This window comes from Pagrus pagrus, assembly GCF_965226575.1.
Source record: "Pagrus pagrus genome assembly, chromosome: 15".
In the NCBI taxonomy this organism is placed as follows: Eukaryota; Metazoa; Chordata; class Actinopteri; order Spariformes; family Sparidae; genus Pagrus; species Pagrus pagrus.
This window is the reverse complement of record NC_140199.1, coordinates 28723409-28747661: the sequence shown is the minus strand read 5'-3', so window position 1 is coordinate 28747661 and position 24253 is coordinate 28723409. Positions and strand designations below refer to the sequence as shown.

At 41.2% G+C, this 24253-nt stretch overlaps 1 protein-coding gene across 1 annotated transcript in view; it reads left to right on the top strand.

The window, feature by feature from the left end:
• The window catches only part of slc18a2 (solute carrier family 18 member 2), a 99494-nt gene that overhangs the window by 27910 nt on the left and 47331 nt on the right, over positions 1-24253 (top strand). The window contains exons 4-5 of the mRNA XM_084376104.1: positions 9788-9846; positions 9951-10034. Of these exons, the coding sequence (XP_084232230.1) occupies positions 9788-9846; positions 9951-10034 (143 nt within the window). The remainder of the gene's footprint in view (positions 1-9787; positions 9847-9950; positions 10035-24253) is intronic.

The following is a 24253-nucleotide window of genomic DNA, read 5'->3' as shown; positions in this document are numbered from 1 at the left end:
CTGAATATATACAGGGTAAACAGTGATGTGATCAGATATATACCGTGTGAACAGTGATGTTATCGGGCTCAGATATATACAGTGTGAACAGTGATGTTATCGGGCTCAGATATATACAGTGTGAACAGGGATGTGATCAGGCTCAGATATATACAGTGTGAACAGTGATGTTATCGGGCTCAGATACATACAGTGTGAACAGGGATGTGATCAGGCTGTACTGACTGTACACAATATCTAACATACATTGCTGCACCGAGACACATGTAATAAACCTTGTAAGGCAACTCATAACTGACAGCAGAGCAAAAATTACAGCTGGTCAAAATAAGACAGCTATCTTATGATCTTCACGTGTAGAGTTTGTGTATACAGTTACACTTACATTATAGCTCACTTGGCTCAGCTTGAGCGATACCACAGTAACAAGAAAACAGTCACATCATGCTAACTGTTACAGTTTGTGTTGTCATTAGTTAACTAAAGATATGTTTCAGTAAACAGACAGCGTTAGATGTTAAAAGAAAAGAAAGAAATGTGTAAATTTTTTTACTCGCCTACAGCTGTCTCCAGTGTTAGAAAGCCTCTACATAATGTACTCCTGTTTAGTTTCTTTTACGTTGCTTCTTTTCTCAGCTGCGGGTGTGGTTTCTTTTCAGGAGCTGTTGATTGAGATGATGACAAAAGTTGTTTTTCTTACTAACTTACTGAGGCTGTTAACTTCTCTGCGATAGTTCCCTCCTGGCCGACTTCTTCGTCCTGTCCTGTGGCACACTAGAGGGACAGCCCACTCTTGGCTGCTTAGCAGCAATACAGTACAAAGGCATCTTGGACATAATGCCAGAAGTGCTCATTTTTTACACTCTGTTGATAGGGTTAGTTCATTTTTTGAATGTTTTAAACTTAAATTATGTCCAGATCTTACAGAAAGCACCATCAACTGTAAATTAGTATATTTTGTATTTTTGTTATATTTTATTGAACCACCGGAACACACTTAAATAACTTGCCATCTTTTTTTAGTTGTTACCTAACTGATTAGCCTAAAGTATCTGAAATTGTGGTTAATTGGCATGAATTAAAAATGATCAATCAAAAAAGTTGGCTGCATTTTTTTTCACAGAACCTCCTGCAGCCAGCACCAGATTTGGTCTGAAACCAGCCTTACTCTTGTTGTTCCACTGTTACCCGAGGATAGAAACCTGAGAAAACAATGCCACTTCCTGTTTTGGTTTCGCAATGTCAAATATGCTTCCTTTTTGCCATTTTCTTTTTTCCCGGGAAAAATCCATCCTGGTGGCAAACTGAATATCATAGTCAAAGTGAGGTTTATAGGGAAACAGTCTATATGAGAATGGTGTTGCGCTGTGGCACTTGCTCTCTAGAGCTATCTGTGCTCTTTGTGTCTGTGGACGCACGCTGACAAAATGCGCGACAAAATTCTCTAGTTGATTCAACAGCCCTGCAGTCGCCAGATGAGCGTGGGGGGCTGGGAGACCTGTTGGGATGTCCATTGAATAAGAACAAAAAGATGCACTGTAATGCTAATGATGTGTTAGGCCTCTGTCACCTCCCAAGATATGCAGAGGATGTTTGTGAACACACTTTTAGAAACTGATTGTATCTCTTATCACCCGCCACTGCGTGAGGAATTTCTGATAAAAATATCAGAAAAATTACACATCGCAATGACAATCATTTCTGCTGAAATGTGTCACCTCAGCTTAATAGTTCATGCATCTTGTATCCATCCACACCCAGTGAAATAGTCAAACCAAATACAAATATGATCACAGACTGAGCATATTTAAAGATTATCTATCATATCACGAGGTCATCAATAGTATGCTTTAGCTTTTTGTTTTTCAAACAATGCTCATTCATGCATTGAAGTGAAGTAATATGGCCGGGGAACTAATGATTTAACAACAACGGGACAAACTATTTTAGTGTAAGATCTGAAAAAGTTTTTTTTTCTTGTTTGTTATTGTAGTTATATAAATTTAATTTCTCATGCTGTTAGATTACTGTTGGACCACGCTGTCAGGTGTGTGCAGAAATCTGAGAGCAAACTGTTTTTTGTTTTTTTGTGATTAAACACATATTGAAGCAGAATATTTCGTTAGGTAAAAACATGTTGTGGATTTGGAAATGATTACATAGCTATTTTTTCAATACATTTCAGCTTCTGAAATTTTTAACACTATGAGGTTACGTCACATGGAAAATATTCCTCAGCAGGTATTTTAGTTATAACAACCTCGACCTGGTTAAGCATTTCTGTGTTTATATGTGCAGAATTTAGAAATCCCACGATCTCTGGAGCATTCAAGGTGGACTCAACAGAGACTAGATATCATCATCGCTTCACCAAAAATTGCTTCCACATTTGTGGAAATACAGAAAAAAAGAGCAAATCTTTTTGTCATGGTTTTGTTTTGCGTAAGTTGCTTCTGACTCCTGTAATCCGAACATTTCTAATAATTTCAGAGCACTTGAAAAGTCCAAAAGACAAAATGTATTGAAAAAAGATCGATAATAATAATAATAATAATAATAGTAATATTAATAATAATAATATAATAAATAATCATTTCCAAAATCCACAACATGTTTTAACCGAACAAAATATTCAGCTTGTTGGCGTTTAGCCTTTCAAAATTAACATTTTCACTGTGGCAGAAAAAAAACACGTTTGCTCTCGGATTTCCGCACGCACCTGATGGCGTAGTAATCAACAGCATGAGACATTACATTTATGTAACTGCAATAACAAACAAGAAAGCGGCTCATACACTATAATAGTTTGTCCTGGTACCACAGAAGACAAAGTCAGCCGCTCAGACAAGTGCTGCACACGCAGTTTTTTCCTTCCTGTTAAATCACTAATTCCACGGCCATATTACATTCACTTTCATGCAGTACTGCTGAAGCATAATATTGATGACCTCATTATATGGTTGCCTAATAATCATTAGATATGCTCTGACACTCTCTCACACACGTCAAATACTGTGTGCTTATGATACAGTCAGTTCAGCTGACTTCACACTGAAGTAATGCTTCAGCTTCCATCATCACTGCTCCGCCTGGTGGATAGATAAACCATTGAAACTGGTTTTCACACATGGTGCTTAGGGGTGTTATGATTCGGCCCCACGTTCACTACGCCATCACTCTTCCAGGTCTGAGCACAACCTGTCACAGAACGGTTAGGGCCTCGTCAAGGAGGAACAGGAAGTTTTAAGAGGCTTCATCTGTAGCAGAACAGACTTGGCAGAAATGGAATATAATAATCCTAAGTAAGTTTAAATTGCTGTATAATCACCCGAAAATAAGAGTTGTGTTTTCATTACCTTAGAATGAGCCGTTTATATCTACATACGGAGCGGGTCTCCCTTCATGGAGGTCGCCATGTTGTACAGCCATGTGTCTAAAGTAGCCCAGAATGGACAAACCTAACACTAGTTAGGGCCTTGTGCATTTTTTGTGGCCACCAGAAATGACCAGATTGGAAGACGAAGAGGAGTGAGTGGCTGCAGTTTCCTGCCAAACAATTTGTATTGTGAGAAGTTTAAACCACAATCTGATAAAGGATGGATGATCATACTTATTATGTGTAAGAAAAATCACAGGAGCGTGAATCGTTGTTGAGATACAATGTTTATTAGCAGTATATTAGATTCACTCAAAGGAAAAGGGTTCATTACAGCACTGGTTACTGGCAAAGGGCAGACTGGCTGTATGGTAGCAGCACAGCAGTGGAGACTTGACTGGTAGGCTGTCGCAAGTGGCAGGCAGATTGAAATAGTTGTCAGTGTTCAAAAGACACCATAATCACATTTAGTTGTTAAATGATTATTTAAAAAATCAGACAATGAATGAGAGGCAAATTAGTTTCATTGTTCCCATAGAAATGGTTCCTGTGCCTCTGAGCAGGACACAGTATTAATACAGACTGCAGAACTAGCCTCTATTTTGCTCAATAATTAACAGAGTGTATATCTGCAACTATTACAAGGTCTATTTGAGAATCAAGGTATCATAATAAAAGGAACACTTGAAATATTTGTTCAGATGTATAAGTATATAGGTCACTGGGTCCAAGTTAATTAAGTTGTCAAACAGCATTAAATATATATATATTTTTTGTATTACTAATTTAGAATGAATATCTGTGAGGAATGATGCAGCTCCAAATCTCTAGCAAACCATAGCAAAACATCTGAACATTACCTCTGCCAACTTTTATGCTAATAAAAGAAATCAGAACAAAAATTGGAGAAGTTTTAGTACAGAGCACTCAGGCACAATTTCCAAAATCTGCCATTTTGGCACCATTTAAAATTCCTCGATACCAAATTATACATTTCACATATGTTACCAGCGGTGCTCAAAAAAATAAACAAAAAATAAAAAATTGGGCTCTGCTTTGGCTTAACAGGTTAAACAATATGCCCGATGTACCTCAATTAAATCTTTTAAAAAAGTAGTAATTACTAAGTAACATACTTTGCTGGAAATGCATTCTTCTAGTTTGGAAAAATAAGTCTCCCTTCATCTCAAAGTTGCTACTGTACCATATATCAGAAGTTTTACAATTAGATTATTTAACTTCACAAACTAACTTTAAGAGTAATAGAACAGAATATGTGATAAATGTTGAAGGGAGAGAGAAGTGTAAAAGCTCAAACATCACTGGCTCTCACTACAAAGCCTGTATTTAGTGTCTCAGAAGGGCACTCAGATATGCTGTAATTGAGGCAAAGAACATATTCCCATTACTGGTTCTTAGTCACCTTCTCTCCTGACAGAGGACAATACAAGGCAAGTCAAGCATGTCAGGCGGGGGAATACAACAACTCTGATGTGCACAGCAGCTTTCAGCTTTTTAATGACAAAAGATGTTGTAATCCTCCTCCAGTGTGATGGTTAAAATGTCAGGCCAACAACTGTAACTGGCAAGAATGTGTGTCACACCAGAGAACACAAGGATGCAGACACAGGTGCAGTTCAGTCATTTTGATGCAAACAAATGGCTTATAGGAGGTTTCGGTCAGCAAGGGTCAAAACCAGGAAAGCAGTCCAGCACAAACGAATCCAAGGGAGAAGGTATTAAATCGAAGTTTATAAACAGATAAGGTGTAAGGGACTGTGTATGGACCCAATTGCAGGATGCGGGTAACATGAATAGTTGAGATGCAGTTTTAATGACCAGATTCAGCAGTAATAAAGCAAGATGATCATAATAACAACAATGTCTCTTTGATATGTCTCTGGAGGGGACGCTGATAAAGCAGGCTGAATCAGGCAGGGATCTGCTGAGTGCGTCATAGATTAGCCCAAACACACTTACAATTCAGTACAACGAAGGCTAAAGTACCAGACAGGGGTGAGCAGGCGTGAAGGCGGAAGCCAGTAGATGGATATTCACATTGTGCACAAACACAATAGCAAGCGTGGCAACGTAGAGAGTGTCTGAGCCACAGGAAGCCACAGGACTGGAAAACTCACTCTGTGTCATGGTGGTGGAAAGGCTTCGCCAGGCAGCCACAGGCAAAACAGTATCCAAAGAGGTAGCCGAAAATCTCAAAGCTGGGGCCAGGAGGCAGATGAGTTTAACGGGGGTCAGACAATATGGGTTGGTTAGAGGCAGGCAGGGTTGGCAGCAGGAAATCAGTCCAGAGACAAGTGCTGGAGAGTCTTGCATAATAGGGGAAGAACAATCTGGCAATGAGTGTCTGGTAGGTATACTGGGCTGATTGGTGATGAGGAGCAGCTGAGAGAACAGGTGAGAGGTATTGGCTAATTTTTGTTGCCTTATTTGAACATATTTCAAAATAATGCATCAATGAATAAAATGTAATCTTTATATGCATTACACTTATTTAACTCATTAGAAAGAACTTTTGTATATTAAGGGAATAGCCAAGGTTTAGGCTTTATGGAACCAACTTTGTCATTCAAAAAAAGAGAGAAAAAAACAACTCATGATAAAAAAATGCTCATATAAGGTACAATAAAACCCAAACATCCTTCACTTTCATTGCTGATATCTCATCACAGAACCATTTTAAGACCTTACCTGAAGTCCTGACAGTCCAGTTGCTGCTTCCTCAGCCTGCACTACATCTGTACTGGATTTCTGAGTTTCCTGAATGTATTTCAAAATAATGCATCAATGAATAAAATGTCATCTTTATATCCATTACACATATCAAACTTATAAGAAAGAACATTTGGGTAACATTTGAAGAATAACATCTTGACACCTTTAATTATGCAAATCCAATCCATTTATTTTCAAAATAACCAGCATGATGATGAGATTCATAGGTTACAACTGCAAGGCATCCTAAAACAAAGAACTGCAATGCTCATCCAGTTACTCACTAGTTCAGGGGTCTCCAACCTTTTTTAGGATGAGAGCTACTTTCAAAAAATAAAACAAGTCGCGTCTACTTCTACTCCCCTTATTTTTGTTTTGTTTTTGCAATGTATATTAGCACATTTTAATATTATTATATGCTTACCTTTAATGAGATTTCTGACACTGCATGCTGTCGACCTGGGCATTGTAATCTGGTGTGTGTCCCGAGAGGTTCAGTGAGACAAGTTCGGAACTTGGACTTGATAAAGTTCATGTTAGAAAAGGCAGATTCACACAGGTATGTTGAGCCAAACAGGGTAGCACATTTCATGGCTCCTGTGTTGGGGTACTTCTTTGCATCCACAAGTTTCGAGAAATCAGCAGCAGACTTATGCGACTTCAACTGGATGTCATTTTGCAGACTGAGAATTTCCATCTCCAAATCAACAGCACTGAGACTGAACACCTCACCCATCTGTTCAGAAATGTCAGATATGTCAACATCCATGAAGGGGGTTGAAATAAATGTGGCACAGGGCTCCAACCTCACTAAGTCTGTGAATCTGCTCTCAAACTCTTCACCCAGCCTGGTCAAGAGGTCTATGTATTTCTGGATGTCCATGGCCCCAGATGCAGCATAATTTTCTTCCAGCATTTTGTGCACAGAGGGGAAGTGCTGCATCTTCCTTTTCTTCACTTGCTGGAGAAACAGGCCCAGTTTTGCCTTGAAAACCTTGACAGCACTAATCATGTCACTGATTGTCTTCCCCTTGCCTTGCAATTCGCAGTTCAGGTTGTTTAATTTCTCTGTCACATCTGCTAGAAATGCCAGGTCCAGTAGCCATTCAGTGTCAGACAGCAGAGTTGTATCCTCATTTCTTGCTTTCATGAAAGCGTTGATCTCTGTCAGAATTGCTAAAAAATGATGCAGGACTTTTCCTCTGCTAAGCCATCTGATTTCTGTATGCAGCAAAAGATCGCCATATTCTGATGATAGTTTTTCCAAAAATAACTTGAAACTTCGATGTTGTTTGGCCTGTGCTCGAATAGAATTTATTATCTTTATGACAGGTGTCATGACATGATCAAACCCCATGACTTTGGCACAAATGGACTGTTGGTGGATGATGCAATGACAGTTCAAAAACGAGTCTTCAAACACCATTCTTATGAAAACTGCCAACTGAGCAGTGTCGCTTGAGTCCACTGATTCATCACACTGTATTGAAAACCATTTGCATGTGCCTATGTCATGTTCCAACTGCCCCTTTGCATCCTCTGAGAGCGCAGAAATTCTCCTTGCCATGGTATTCGCACCTAAATGCACCTCTGATATAGCAGACAGGATTTCAGGGCCATTTTTGTGGTCTTTGAACAAAGAATCAGCCACGAGAGTCATTGCATCCTTGACAAAATCCCCATCTGTAAAAGGTTTTTTTTTCTTTGCTAAACGACGGGCCACTTTGAATGACGCTTCGGCTGTAGCTTCAGCTCCCTTCACTGGTTTTGTGAATGAGTGCTGCCGTTGCAATCCCACTTTCAGCTCGCTCACCTTAGCTGACCGCAGGCTGCTGCCAGAAGGAAGATCACGGTCAAACTTCTTATGAAGTGTGGTGAAGTGCCGCTCCACACTGCTTTTCTTCCCAACTGCAACGCTCGTCCCGCAAATCAAGCACACACACCTGTCTTTCACACATGTGAAGAAATAGTCAGTCTCCCACTCTTGATGGAAATAGTACGCCTTCTGTTTTTTCTTTGATGGCCCTGCCTCACTCATTGTTTATCTTGTATGTCAGCTTCAGTCACGTAAAAATAAAATCCTCATTTGTTTGTTACTCGCGTTTACGTTCGGCTTGGATATATTAGCATTAGCCGCCGGCTTGCGTTACTGTTACGCAAACGTGATTGGTCGATATTCATTGTGGGGTGGGGGAGGGGGATGGTTTATAGATAGATCTAGAGTTGTAGTAAGTAGATAGAGTTCGCTATGAGTGAGGTTTCGTTTATGCATAGGGTAGATTCTTTTTATTTTCTTTCTTTTAATTTTTTATATTTTGGATTTGCATGGCGAGCTATTTATTGAGGGCCTGTGAGCTACCGGTAGCTCACGAGCCCCGTGTTGGAGACCCCTGCACTAGTTTAACCCTTGTAATTGCTAACATTGGTTGAAAGACTAGAGGGGACACAGTTAGCTTTATTACTACCCTCGAAGCTTATACTTAACACCAGTTATGTTTTACACAGCAGAAGACTGGTGATATTACGCTAGCCTAGCATGTTTGCATTTGTGTGGGACCGCATCCACTTGTCTTCAAATCGACCGGCAAACATTACAGAACCCACAGTCAGTTAGCTTTAATACCAACCTATGTTCACTACACTAACACCTTAATAACACTTTTCCATAGTAGAATGAGTGTAATTGTTAGGCTAGGAGGCTTGCATTGTGTGGGTAGTTAGCTAACTAACAGCAGCCTAGCAGCTAGGCTAGTACTTACTCTCTGGGTGGTGAAATAGCTTCGGATGTCTGTTTTCTTTTTCGGTGGCATTTTCTATCTACAAAGCAGAAACACAGGTAAAAATGTTGTGAGGATTTACTTTCATGATTTCCTGGTGTAATTACGTCAGCACAGTCTGCAACAGCCAGCCTGATATCTTACCGTCAGTCCAGCTATCTTGCAGCAACTCTGCCACACAGCGCGTCTTCTTCACGAGAGGTGACGAGAGGGGCTTTGATACCTTCATGTGCTGAGAACATGACAACCCTTCAGCCAATCAAAAGGCAGCATATCTAAACTTGTTGCCTTGCAGGTTACACTGAAAATTGCGATGAGAGGGCACGTCGGAAAAATAGTTCTCTACATATGCTTAATGCTACGAATGAGTTTGCGAAAAATATTATATTCAATGCATTATGTAAAAAAAAAATTGTTATATTAAAATATATCAAAATATTGGTAGGGACAACTCTGTCTTTCCCAAACTTTGGTTGTGACTTGTCCCTATCGTGCCTATGCAAACTTACGCCCTTGGTTCCGCCCACCGACATGTTTTAAGAAAAATGAGACGTCCTGTGTCACGTGAACCAACATGCGTTTCTAAAGACAATAAGTTGTCGGTCAGATTTAACTGATGTAGAACTTTTGATGAAGTTGCATCTTCCTCCTGCATCCTCCATACTTGTCCTGGAGACCATAGCAACAATATATGAAGAATTTTCCATTTAAATACTCAACAGTGCTCACCATTTACAACATTTTTTAGATCTCACTGCTTTAGAAGACAATATGCTGAAAATAATACATTTAAAAAGAATCAAGACATTTTTTCATGTATATTTGTGTGGACATCTTTACTTATATGATACTGTATAAATGTAATGTTCGCATTGTGTCTGCCTCTTTTTTGTCCCTTTAGAATAGGATACCAGCTTCCCATATTCGCTGGCTTCTGTATCATGTTCATCTCTACTATCAGTAAGTTCAGCCAACATGTCTTTATTATCACAAAGAATCAGAATGCTTGCATCATGCCTGATGTTTCTTTTTTCTATATTTCTGTTGTTCTCACTCTTGTGAAGTGTTCGCCTTCTCTTCGAGCTACGCTCTGCTGTTTTTGGCCAGATCACTTCAAGGTGTAGGCTCCTCCTGCTCATCTGTGGCTGGTAAGCCCCCTTCTCCCTGTTGTGATTTGATGCTCATATCCAGTCAGTCTATTCAACCATCCACTATTCAGTTTATCGGAATACATCTGAAGCTAAATGAGTATTGGATCTTGCATTATGAGTTATTTGTACCTGAAATGTGAGGTGAAGATTAATAGGGGTCCTAGGAGGGAGGCAAGTCACTTTCTTTGATGGCACAAAAGTATTAAAGAAAATAACTACATGCATTGATTCCTCTTCACATGGGACTTTAATGTTGGTATACTGTTGTTTGTATAATAACAGTCAAGCATCAATCCAAAATAGAATTGATTTCCCATAACAATTCGATTCGATTTCCAATTTGATTCAATATTGATTTAGCAAGGGGTATCTCAGTTACAAAATGCTGTAAATTAAGAGTGGTGTGAGATGACGTATTTTTCTAGGCTAACCCAGAAGTTAGCATTGCCCTGGTTCCCTCAACAAAAAGCCTATGGGATTTTTGAACTGGATTTTAGAAAATCTCTGTGTCAAAGAAAAGTTTATGATACTTACACATTTTGTTCATCAAGATAATCTTCACAGATGAACACCAATTTCTGAAGTGTAAATTAAATCTGTAGCAGTAAAAAGCTTAGGTTATAAACAGGCTATAAACACACTACATCACGGTCACATGACTTAAACTTCACCACCACTAAGCGTCTTACTTCACAATTACTATACAGGTTTTCTACAAACTGATCAATGTACAAGTTGTAGAGTCAGAGTTAGAATAGTTTGTAACTAAAGTGGGCCTGTAAAGACTAGTGAGTGGATGAGTCTCTGTGTTTGCTGTGATGACGTTTCATGTCCCCGCCAACCTCTGCAGTCTCATTTAGACACTTGTTAGCAACCGCTAACCGTTTTTAATACATGGAAGAGCTTAATAATTAAACTGTGTGACATTTAATGATAGATTTTATGTTGGAGAATAAAACGTGTAAACAACCTTTTTTTCACACATTTAACTGAAAACCAATTAAAAAAATTCACAGACTTTGAGATAAGGGAACAGGTAATTTGATAATTGCTAACCGATTTCGGGGTTTTAGGACTACAAACTGCACCACTCTATTGTGTCAGGAACCCTCTAACCTGGTCGATTATAAAAAAATCTTAATGTTTATACTCACTTATATTTTAGCATCTAATTAAAACAATTGCATAGTCAAAGAACAATAAAGTAATAAAGACAGATTTAGGCCCATATACTTCAACTAAGAAATATAAGTAAAGATAGAAACTTTCCTTCGTGGCCATTCGATTATAGATTTCTGTGGCACCATGAAGTTCCTCTTTCTGTGCTGTGTGTGAAACTCTGACATAGACAGACAACAGAGGACAGAGGAAGCACAACCAAAAATGACACCAAAATCAAGTGAAGACTCTCAGAAGACTGTTTTGGTACACACATTTGCTGTCAGTATGGCAGGTAGCCTTTGCAGATTTACTCGCCGAACATAAAATCTACACACATTTGACACTTGGGGGGTGTTAATTTCAAACCCACACACGCTTCCACAAGAAAAAGCATATTGTATATTTAAAGATGGATCTCAGGACCATCCAATATTAGATTATTCAAATTCAGAGCGATTTGAATGTCTGTAGATTAGTGTAGATTCAAATTTCCAATATCTAGAGCATAGACCGCATGACCTCACTCAAGACCTTTGATTAACATGCTCATATGTGAATGGGTTGAGGCTGAACATGGTGTCCCTGAGGACAGTTTTACAGGGAAGTTAATTCCTCTGATGTAGACATCAGGCACGTGCAGAGGGGGGGACGGAGGGTGCTGAAGCACCTGCCCCTTTGCTCCTTGATGCCCAAAGTGCCCTTTTGTCGGTGCTATTTATTTATTTATTTTTTGCGTGTGTGTGTGTTTGTGTGAAGGCCTGTCAGTAGCCCTTAAAGAATAACATTTAACAAATAATAATAATAATTTATGTAGCCTAAATGAAATGACCTGGCTCCCCTTGGTAACATCATCCCCCGCCGCAACGAGAGATGGGCTTGGCCCAAAATCCGACAGATCGCACGTTACAGCAACAATATTGCATTTACGCTATGAAACGGGAGTAGTGACGGTCTGGCCATAGGGGGATGTAGGGAAAATGCCACAACGACCAAGGTGACTGCGACCGCTGCGTGAAGATGCAGTCCTGCTGATGTGATCAAGATAAAAGTCGGTTGGGGCCAGCTGTTTTACCGCCGGCAACTCTTAAAGACGGTAGACACATCACAGCATTATGGCTGATGTATAGCTCACCTGGTAGAGCAGCTCCCTCAGTAAGGATATATATATATGTGTGTATATATATATATATATATATAGTTTTTATGCCTTTTTTTTTTTCTTGAGCACCTGCCCCTCCAAAGGTCTCTGCACGGGCCTGGTAGACATGTATAGTGGAGGATTTAATCTTGAGGACGGAATCAGCACATGTGATGAAACCAGAGGAGCTTAACACATCGAGTAAGGGGAATGGGAGAGGGATGCTTTGAATATATTCCATCCGGTCAGATAAAATGAGAGGGTACGCAGAGCAATTCTGCTGAGGATGGCGTCTTGCAAAGAGGTGACCAAATGTTCCAGCTATAAAGACAGTTGAAGATGGTTGCTGAAAACAACGGGACTGGAGTTGGAAGAGGGATGGAGGCTGGTGCTTATTGTCTGAATTTCTGAAATGATAACGAGAGAGTGCATCAGCAATTGAGTTTTTGTGATCAGGGATGTGGAATGCTGGAATGATGAACTGATGCCAGGCCGAAACCAGGGTAGAATTCAATATCAGTACCCAACCTATAAAAGTAACATAACATGTTAATTTAATTTAAATTTAAAAGTAATTTAAATTCAAACTAGTTGAATCACTCACTTCTAGAGACAATATAACATGAGTCATATTTCCAGTAACAATGCACATCACATGTCAGTCAGTTGTTCTAAGTTTTATTTCAGTAGCATCTTGCTATAGTGCATATAAATCTGGCAAATAAAATACTTTTTGAAGTAAGCTGCTACAGTTATCTGTTACTGCTCATTACCTTGGTGTTGCTAGAATACATATAATAGAAAACATCTAGATGTATGTATACGTGCTGCCCTCTAATGGCACACAACGTCTCCACCAGTGGTGGCTGTATTTTAAACTTATTGAGGATTTTTAGTTTGCGTTTTGACCCCTTGAGCTTGCTGTGCCTGCTCAGTGTTATAGTGCTACAACAGCAGATTGAGTTATAATTTAATTTCCTGAGGATATTAAATACTGTATATACCTGTAAATATGAGCATGCATATCATTTTATGTTATGTGAATTGAAACGGATCGTTTGTAAACTACTTTTGTACTTTTGTCACGGTAGTGATGCACGTTATGTGAATTCCCATTATGGGTTACCGTCAAGCTAGCAGGCTGAGTGCTGCTTATATAAAATTGTCTAGAGAATCAAAGAAAGCACGCTTACATATACATTTACATTTAGGGCATTTAGCAGATGCTTTTGTCCAAAGCAACTTACAATAAGATTAGATTCAACTTTATTGTCATTGTGCACAGTACAGGTAAAGAGACAACGAAATGCAGTTAGCGTCTGCAGTTAGAGTCATGCTATGCAGGGTCGAGGTGAAGTCTGAGTTCTTGAGTCTTTTGCGGAAGACAGCGAGTGATCTGCTGTCCTGACATTGGTCAGGAGTTTGTTCCACCACTGAGGCTGCAGAGCAGAGAGGAGTTGCGACTTTGCTGAGCGACCTTTGTTTGCTCTCAGCGATGGTGGTACCAGCGGGCCAGCTGATGTAGTAGAGCGAAGTACTCGCACTGGGGCGTGTGGTCTGACCAGTGTTTGGAGGTAGATGGGTGCAGTTCCATTGACAGCCTTGAAGGCCAGTACCATCGTCTTGAATCTGATGCGGGCTGCAACAGGAAGCCAGTGGAGGTCACGGAGGAGGGGGGTCACATGGGAGAATTTGGATAGATTGAAAACGAGGCGCGCTGCAGCGTTCTGGATACACTGCAATGGTTTGGTCGCAGATACTGGGAGTCCAGCCAAGAGCGAGTTGCAGTAGTCCAGGCGGGAGATGAACAGCGCTTGGACCAGGAGTTGCGTTGCGTCCTTTGTGAGGAAAGACCGGATCCTGTGGAAATTGTAGAGGGCAAATCTGCAGGATCGGGCCACCGCAGTGATGTTGGGGGTGCAGGATAGTCTGTCGTCAAGGATTATGCTCAGGTTCCTCACAGTCGATGAAGGCGATACTGTGACGTCCTTGACAGTGACTGACAGATCCATGCAAGGGCAGTCTTTCCCCGGGATGAAGAGGAGTTCAGTTTAATAAAGGTTGAGCTTGAGGTGGTGTGCAGTTGTCCAAGTGGAGATGTCTGCCAGACATTCCAAGATGCACGATGCACGTACATCAGTAAATATTGATGTAGTACTATTGTAAGAAAAACATTGTGTTCTTTCGGACAGGTAAGACTTTAGCCAAGCCAGAGTCACGCCAGAGATGCCAAATTGACTTTCAAGTCAGTCTGACAATATGCCATGATCTATGGTATCAAATGCATTGCTGAGATCCAGTAACAGAAGCACTGAGGTAGAGTTTGAGTCCAAATAAGTAGAAGGTCATTTACCACTTTAGTAAAGACAGTTTCGGTGGGATGACAGGCTCCGAAAGCTGATTGAAAAGGTTCCAGGAGATTATTATTAAGAAGGCAGCCTTAAAGTTACTGGGACACAACTTTTCCCAAGACTTTTAGAGAAGAAGGGAAAGTTGGATACTGGTCTGTAATTATTAAGAGATCCTGGGTCGAGATGTGGTTTCTTAAGTAGAGGCTTAACCACAGCAGACTTAAAACTAGCCGGGACAACACCGGTCATGAGTGATAAATTAACAATATTTAACATTGTAGGTCCCAGTGCTGGCCATAGATATTTAAACAGCTTTGCTGGAAGGGGGTCCAGGATGCAGGTAGTTGGTTTTGAGGATGAAACTAGTTTAGACAATATCTCAAGAGAGATATTTTCAAAAGTGTTAAGTGCTGAGCCTAACTGAGAATCAGCAGAAGCATGTTTTATAATCAACTTTGATAAGGAAGCCAGAGATGAAGTGTTAATTTTGGTTCTAATCTCGTCAATTTTATTGCAAGCGAAATTTAAGAAATCATTTGCATTAAAGGGTGCACAGCTCACAGACTGTGGTTTTTGAGTAAGTTCAGCCACGGTGTCGAAGAGAAATCTAGGGTTGTGTTTATTATTGTTTATTAGGATGGAGAAATGTGCTGTTCTAGCAGCATTAAGAGCACTTTGTAATTAAGTACGCTATCACGCCATGCAAAATAAAAAACGTCCAATTTAGATTTTCACCATGTACGTTCCATTTTCCTGCAGGCCTGCTTGAGATCTCAGGTTTCATCAGTAAACCAGGGAGTAGATTTTTTTGGTCATCTTGTCTTGGTAGAGACCGGTACTACAGAATCAAGGAGTGAAACAAGTACTGAGTTAACTTCATTAGTGAATTTTCCACAGGTGTCGCTATGATTGCTGGGCTGATATGGCGAGAAGTAAAAATATTTGTGACACTGGTACAAGGACAGGCTAATGACGCATCCAAATGTAATATGGTCCGACACAGCAGAAGAGAAGGTGCGACATTCAGGGCTCACACAAGTCCAGAGTGTTACCACTTGAATGAGTAGGTTCATGAACAACCTGAATGAAGCCAGAAATATCAAGAAGTCCCAGAAAAGCTTTATTTAGAGTGTCAGAAGGCTTATTTAAGTGGATATTGAAATCCCCAATTATTAGGATCTTATCTGAACGAGTCACAAGATCTGCAAGGAATTCACTGAATTCTTCTAGGAATTGGGAGTAGGGGCCTGGAGGTCTGTAGATTACCACCAGGTGAAAGCCTTTTCCCTGGACAAGGCCATTACTACTTGATGAAGATGGTTTTAAAACCAGAGCCTCAAATTAAGTAAATTTAATATCCTGGTTGGAGGTGAAACTGAAAATAGATTTGTTGATTAGAGCAACACCTCCCCCTGTTTATCAAACCAAATCAAATCAGATTTTATTTATATAGCCCAAAATCACAATCACATTGCCTCAATGGGCTTTACAGTCTGTACAGTGAACGACATCCTCCATTTAGAGGCCCGAGCAACATGGGCATAGTTATAGTCATGAGGGGAGGCTTCATTTAATGGCAGAAAAGTATTAGGTTTCAGCCATGTTTCACATAAGCCAATAATGTCCAGCTTATGCTCAGTAATCAAATCATTAATCAGTAAGGCTTTGGTTGACAGTGATCTAATATTAATGAAGCCAAATTTGAGGGTTTTAAGCTCATTGGAGATGCAGTTTCCAGTGACAGGCCGTTCAGTGGAGCTCATGGTAGATATTTTAGGAATTGGAACAAGGTACCTTTTAGTAGTAGTGTTATGTTTTGGCTGCCTATGCAGGTAGGGTTGACATGATGCCATAGTGATTAGCTTTGGTATTTTCTTATGCAAGACAAAACAGCAGTGCTGACTCCAGTAGGATGAAGGCTGTCTGCTCTCAGAAGGTGGCGGTGACCCCAAAAGAGGTCCAGTTATCCACAAACCTGTATCCCTGCTCTCTACAATGATGCGCCAGCCAGCGGTTCATAGCTGTAAGCCTACTATAGGTCTCATCATTACCCCGCTGGGGTAAAGGACCAGAGACAACTAATCGATGCTGACACATCTTTCTACCAGCCTGAAAAGTCCTGGCTAGGCTATCTTTTGTGATCTCAGACTGCTTCTGACGAATATTGTTGCAACAGCATGAATTACAATGTTGATGTAGGTTGTGGTGCTGTGTACCTGGGTTCCCTGTTTCTCCCTGTGTGATGCCAGCACCCTAAGATCAGCCTCTATGTCGGAAGCTCTTGCCCCAGGTAAACAGTAAACAGTGGCTGATGACGCTAACTTAACTTTGCGGATAATGGAGTCACCTATCACTAGTGTGTGGAGTTTAGTCCTGTCAGCGAGGGCTGGGGAGACACGCGAGCCAGCAGAACTTAGAACTGGGCTAGCAAGGACAGAAAACCGGTTCGCAGTCGGGAGGGGTGACTGCTGACCAGGCCACACAACCGGTGACTTTCTCCTGCGCCCTCTCCCAAGCAGCTGCTGGCGAGACTGAGCTAGTGCTAAGGCTAGCAGGCCTGCTATCAGGCCTGGGGCTGACACTATCTGCAGTGCCCGTGTTTCTAACAGAGAGAAGCTGCTCTAGCTCACAGACACGTCTCTCTAATAGAGACAGTCAGCACAAGCCATCGTAACACTTGTTTATCGAGGCTGTGATGACTGCGGTGAAAGGTCAAACAGTGAGCTAGGCTAGGTTGAGGAAAGCTAACTGGGCAGCAACAGACTACCCAGTCACAGAAGATCGGTTCCACAAAATACATACAAGTTATAAAAGCCTTACGTTAGCTACGGTACAAAAATCAGTGGGACTATAAAAGACTCAGAAATCGAAGAATAAACTGCTAAGATAGATGGGGAAGAAGAGAGACACAGTAAACAACAGCTTTCGATCTCATGGAAGTCCCAGGTGGGCATCACAGGAAGCATCACAGGAAGCAGCTGATGCTGAATAATCTGGAGGTGGTTCTGCTGACACCAGTCCACAAAGTCCTGGATCAGTTCTCTGTACTCCCTGTTATCCTCGTCTGTGATGAGGCCAACAATTCCAGAGTGGTCAGAGAACTTTTGCAGGTGGCAGTTGGCTGAGATGTACATAAATTCTGCAGTGTAGAGGGTGTAGAGGAAAGGAGCCAAGACGGTTTCCTGCAGGGCCCCTGTGCTGCAGATGACCATGTCAGACTCAGTCCTGTGCCCTCATATACTGTGGTTGGTTGGTGAGGTAGTCCAGAATCCAAGATGATAGGTGGTGGTCCACCCCTGACTGCCAGGCTGGTAGGCAAACTGAAGCACGTCCATTGATGGGCTCACCAGGGGGCCGAGATGGACAAGAACCAGCCTCTCCAGAGTCTTCATCGGGTGCGATGTCCGTGCCACCTGCCTGTAGCTGCCAAGGTCCTTTCGGGTGTTGCTGCTTTGGCACTGGTACCACACAGGATGTTTTCCATAGCTGTGGCACTCTCCCTAGCTTCAGGCTCATGTTGAAGATGTGCTCCACTATTCCACACAGCTAGTCTGCCTGGGACTTACACTTTCCTAGATTTCACCAGATATGTGTCTGGTCCGGCTCCGCCACGGCAGCAGAGCTGGTAGGTTTCACTCTAGTCTATCTGTTAACTTCCACTGGCTCCGCTGCGTTGCGTATCTGCTCCGTCCCAGCTCCGGCAGTCTGGATCCTCCCGGAGCAGATACGCAGGATTTCCATTTCTTGCGAATGCCGCAGCACGACGCAGCAATTCAGCACAGAGCAGACAGGAAGTCACACACCGAAACAACAACGTAACATCCAGTTAATTTTCAAAATAAAACACTCCGTGTTGACACCTGCACAAAAATCTCATAAAAGAGACAAATATGACCAAATCTGCTGGTTCAAAAATATACATACTGTTGTGGTGGTTACCGTTTTAATGATTTGATTATTAATTTAAATTATCATAGAAAGTTGTGTGAATCAAATGTTCTTTGTAGCATGGCCTCTTAACTTCCACTGAGTGATTCTGATTGATAACTGCTGATGACTTTTCTGGGCCCATTTTAATAGGGCTTGTTTGATACACCCATTAGACTCAGTCACAAACACTACAATGGGGAAGTCTACGTTGCTCAGCATTGATCTGGAAGAGCACATTATTGATTTGAACAAGTCAGAAAAGTCACTTGGAGCCATTTCAAAGCAGTTACAGGTCCCAAGATTAACTGTACAAACAACTGTTTGTAAGTATAAAGTGCATGGCACAGTTGTGTCACTGCCACGATCAGGAAGAAAATGCAAACAACTGACTGTTCGCTGTTGATTACATGGACAAAGAAAAAAAAATCTGGAGGAAAACTCTGTGGTAAGATAGAACAAAAATGTAGTTGTTTGGCCACAATGAGCAGCAATATGTTTGGAGGTGTGAATGTGAGGCCTTTAACCCCAGGAACACCCTACCTACTGTCAAGCATGGAGCTGGTAGTATTATGCTGTGGGGCTGTTTTGCTGCCAGTAGACCTGCTGCTCTAAAGGAAGTAAATGGAATAATGAAGAATAAGGATCATCTCCAATTTCTCCAGGAAAACCTAAAAGCATCAGCCAGAAGATTGGGTCTTGGGTGCAGTTGTGTGTTCCAACAGGACAACGATCCCAAACACACATCAAAAGTGGTAAAGGAATGGCTACATCAGGCTAGAATAGAAGTTTTGGAATAGTCTTCACAAAGTCCTGACTTGAACCCCATGGAGAACATTTGGACTGTGCTGAAGAAACACGTCTGCCAGGAAGCCAAAAAATTTAATTGAACTTCACCAATGTCAAGAGGTGGTTAAAAATTCAGCCAGAGGACTACCAGAAGCTTGTGGATGGCTATCAAAAGCACCTAACTGAGGTGAAAATGGCCAAAATACATTTAACCAAATATTAGAATTACTGTATGTATATTTTTGCTGTATACCCAGAAGATTTGGTCACATTTTCAGAAGACCTATAATAAATTCATTATTGAACCAAGCTTAAAAACACCTCAGAGGTGGATTTGAGGTAGACAGACAAATTGCCAAGTCTTCACTTCTCACAGATATTGTTACCCAAGATGTTTATTACATTCTAACTCTAAACGTAATGTTCCCTTTAAATGTTAAAGTGTTATAGTTCTTACATAACCAAGTAATTAAAGAAATATAAAGCATTTTTAAAATTTTAGTAGGCCACTTTTCCCTGAAAACTGGAATTATTTTATTTATTAAGTGTAAAACATAATAACAATGCATTTCTCAATCTGTAGTTACACTTTAGCAGTGGAACCTGTTTGTACCAAAACATCACACGTATATTTTTGTTTGTGGTCACACACTAAGCTGGCAAAAGCAACAGGAATGAGGTCACCAAACAAGGTTCACTTGTGTTGATGAAGGTTCTTAGTCATCCAGGTCATGGTAATTCTACCAAGAATTACTCTGAAACTCAGAGCTCACACGTGTCCTTAACGACTCTGTGATGACACTCCCACACAGAGTTTAAAAGCCTGCCAACTCCCTTCCAGTTAGTTAGAACTGAAGAAGCCTCTTGGATGAGAGGTGAAACTTCTTCAAGAAACTGAAACAAGTCCAGTTGCCTACGATACAGCAATTAGAAGGTTAAATTGTGCTTTCTATTATCTAATTAGGCAAAACAACAACATCAAAGTACTTATTCGGCCATAAGGTTACAACTTCAACAATTGACTGAACTAAGTTCATACATCTGAACTAGCCTCTTTTCTGAAAGCTGTATTCTTAGTTGTGTCTCTTGCTGCTGGAGCATGATCAGCTTCAGCTGCTCCTCAGCATGGTGGATTTGTTTCTCTGCCCTGTCAGTCTCCATTTTCAGCAGCTTTTCTTAAGAGTCCTTGTTGTTACCATGCTACTTCTGCTTTTTGTTGCATTGGCACTGAGCTGTGCACCTCTTCCACAGGTGGGGCATTAGTCATACACATGGCTCATCAAGGATCAAACTCCACGGGTGTGAGGAGCACAAATTTGCCACTTGAGGAGAGGTTGAGTGGCTGGTACTCATCAATTGATTACCCCACTCAGGCAGACGAAGTGCCTGGGAACTCCCCCCTCCAATAATATCAAGGACTGAAAACTCACCACGTTTGAGTGCTTGTTTTGAATATGGGGGTTCTTCGCTTCTGCATGATCCCTTGTTAGCTTTCTGCTTCAGGTTTCTCCACCGAAGTCGAACCTATTTAACAGTTCTATGTTGGCCACTCCCAGTGGCATTCACTCACTTTGTTGTCAGCCCAAATTTAATTTTTGACCTTGGCCAACAGGGTGCTTTGGCCAGAGCCACTGAAAGTTCTGAACAAGTGCTGGAGATAAAGCACACATCTTCCAGTAATAGTTGTGTTTCTGCAGTCCTGAAGTTCTTCTCCTTGTTCTTTTGGGCCTACATGTTGTATGGAGGTTGGTGAACAGGTTGACTTTTTATACCATGCTGGCATAACTGAATTCAGGATTTAAAGTAGGTTGGGCTGATTGTGGGGAGTTTAAATTTGGTATTCTCAGCAGGAATTGCTCTTTTTCAGTAGCTTCAGTTGTACATCGCCTCCAACATCATAGGATAAGATATAAGCCAAGACATCATGCTGAACATCCAAATCATTCAACAACTTTGTTGAATGTATCGTTGCTTATACCATATTATTTCAAAGATGCAAATCTAGAAATGAGGTACATTAACTCAATCAAAATTTCTTTACGAAGCAGTTAATTAAATAAAAAATCATATGAAGTTTTGAATAAGTCAAACATGTAATGGTTTGAGTTTTTGGTTTTGTTATTTCCTATTTTATTTCGAAGTTCAGTTCTCATGTGTCATGTTTTGCTTTTCATCTCCTCTCTTTGACTGTTTTCCCACCCCTTTTGCTCCTCACCCGTGTTCTATAAGTTATCACTCCCTGTGTATTTAAGTCCTAGTGTTCCCCTCTCTCTTTGGCTGCATCCAAATGTCTGGAATTCACCGCACTTGCAGACCCGCAGACTTTGCCGCGAGTCTTGAGGGCTGTCCGAACTCACAATTCATCCAGTTTGCAAGGGCCCTCAAGCAGACTTTCTGCAGACTTCCAGGGAGTCAACTTGGGCTGCAGACTTCACCGGTCTTCACTGATTTAATTACCTCCAATTCATTGGATTATGGACATGACATAGTAGAACTTATTATGAATGTGTAAAACAAGAAGTCTTCAAGAAACTGAAAACACATCCAGTTGCCTATGATACAGCACTTAGAATTACCATGACCTGGATGACTGAGAACCTTCATCAACATGTAGCTTACCATTTTGGGAGGAATGCCCTTCAACTGGTACAGAAGTATGAAAGGGCCACAAGGATCCTTCAGAGGGCTCAAAACCAGCTACTCAGTGAAAGAGTGTCACAGATTAATTTAACATTTGAGGAACTAATATCACTGCCACCAAGCAATGTCCTGGAAAATGTCTTCAAGAGTGTTGAGAAGGCACAGGCATCACAACACACTAAAGGTAATGAACGGCAAAAACTCCAAACATTACAGGCATGTCAAAGCAAAACTCATAGAACAGAAGCTCTCACCTGGAGAAATAATGACATCAACAACAGAGCACATCCGGACATACAAGAGAAGTGGGTGAAAAACTTGTCCAACAGAGAGCTCACCCAACCAGAGAAGGATGTCCTTGCCAAAGGACTGCACTTTGCAGTAACTCCAGATCAGATACCGGTAGTAGATCTCATCACAGCGACAGAATCAGCCATCAGAAACAACAAGTTGGCAGACACAGAGGCAGAACAGCTATGGTTGAAGGTATCAGCCGCTCTTGCTAATGCAAAAGCACCCCCCTCCAACCTCACTACAGAGGAAAGGAAGGCCCTGGCATCACTCAAAAGAGACTGGAACATCACCATATTGCCGGCATACAAAGGGAGATGCACTGTAGTGCTGAACACAGCGGACTACCACACCAAAGTCACTGATTTGCTTAGTGATACTAACACATATGAGACACTAGCCCTAGCTTGTAGTTTGGTCAGGTGATTACATTTTTTTTTCTTTTTGTCTGAGAACCAATTCTGCAGATATTCCGAGTTGCAAATTTTAGTGATGACATTTTAAAAGGAATAATGTTAGTCAGACATTAATGTTGATGTGTGGGCAATGTGACAGAGGGAGAGAGAGAGAGAGAGTGCATTGAGAGATTGAAGGAATTATGGTTATGACCTTATTTCTGTACAACTGTCCATCTATGTATAATTTGTCCACGGAGATTCTTGTTTTTTTCCTTATTGCACATAGTTGTATGTATTGATCATTGAGTCTGAAGTCCGTTCCTCTAAGCTGCCTGCCCTGACGTTGAACCTGTTCTTTTCGTTTGAAGTGCTCGAAGCGATGATTGGCCGTGGATGAGTGTTGTTGTTGTTGTTTTTCTGTCGCAAACGTGTACACAGTGAAATGTTATATTGATGATGGTCTCGGTTAGTATTTTGAGCTTCTTGATCATGTAATCCTTGACTGATTGTTCCGGGTAATCTGTGGTTTGTTCAGAGGATGCAATGTTGAAAACTAGATTATCCCTCATACTGCATGCTTGTAAGTCCAGGATGGTTTCTTTCATGGTTTTGTAATCAGCGGGAACAGAGGTGAGCTGGGTGGTGAGTGTGTTGATGGAATGTTGTGGTAATTTGTTTTCCTCAGTGAGATTGTCGATTTGTACTTGACTGAATTCCAGGCTATGGGGCAGTGCTTAAAATTCCCTATGCAGCACCTCAATGAGAGCGATTCTGGCGGCAAGTTATTTTCAGTGGAAATGATAATGTAGCCTACTGCTGTGCACCATTGTGGTTTCAGAGATGTGGATGGTGGTGTACCTGAGCTGGAGATCGAACCCTTTCAGAATCTTTTGCAGCTGGGAGTGGAGTTAGCTTTGCCCGTTGTCGTAGTGTTGTCCATCACGTGTTAATGGTGCAGTCTGTCGATGCACTTGCCGATATATTGTTCCAGGTGGTCCAGGTTGGTGTTATATTCCAGTTTTTAAAAATGTGAAAGGGAAGATGAAGAAAAAACAGAAAAGGTAAAAATGGTTTTGTGTCCAAGGAGAAAACGTTCTTTGTTTTGCAGTCAAGCAGCTGGAGGCCGCTATTTTGGATCTCACACTGTCTCGTGAGTGTTGCATTCACAGCAGCATCCCCTTGATTTTTGTGTCAAGTCAAGGACTTGGAACCCACATTTCAAAAAGACTGTGAGCATGTAAATCCTCATTCCTGGGGGCACAATAATTTCTTTAGAAATGATTAAAAGCAACCTAATAAAGTTAAAGAAGAAGAGTAGCTGCTGTCATCCACTGTCATTTCTCAGAGGGCAGTGACTTGAATTCAGGTACTCCACTGTTTGAAGTGTCACGGCTCGTCACTGCACCCCCCTCCGTCGGCCAGTTAGCTTGTAAATTGTGCGTCTGTGTGACAAAGTAACTCTCAGGTGACAGTATTCTGTCATTCGTCAGTTTGTTGGAACCCGAAGACTCAGGACTGTGG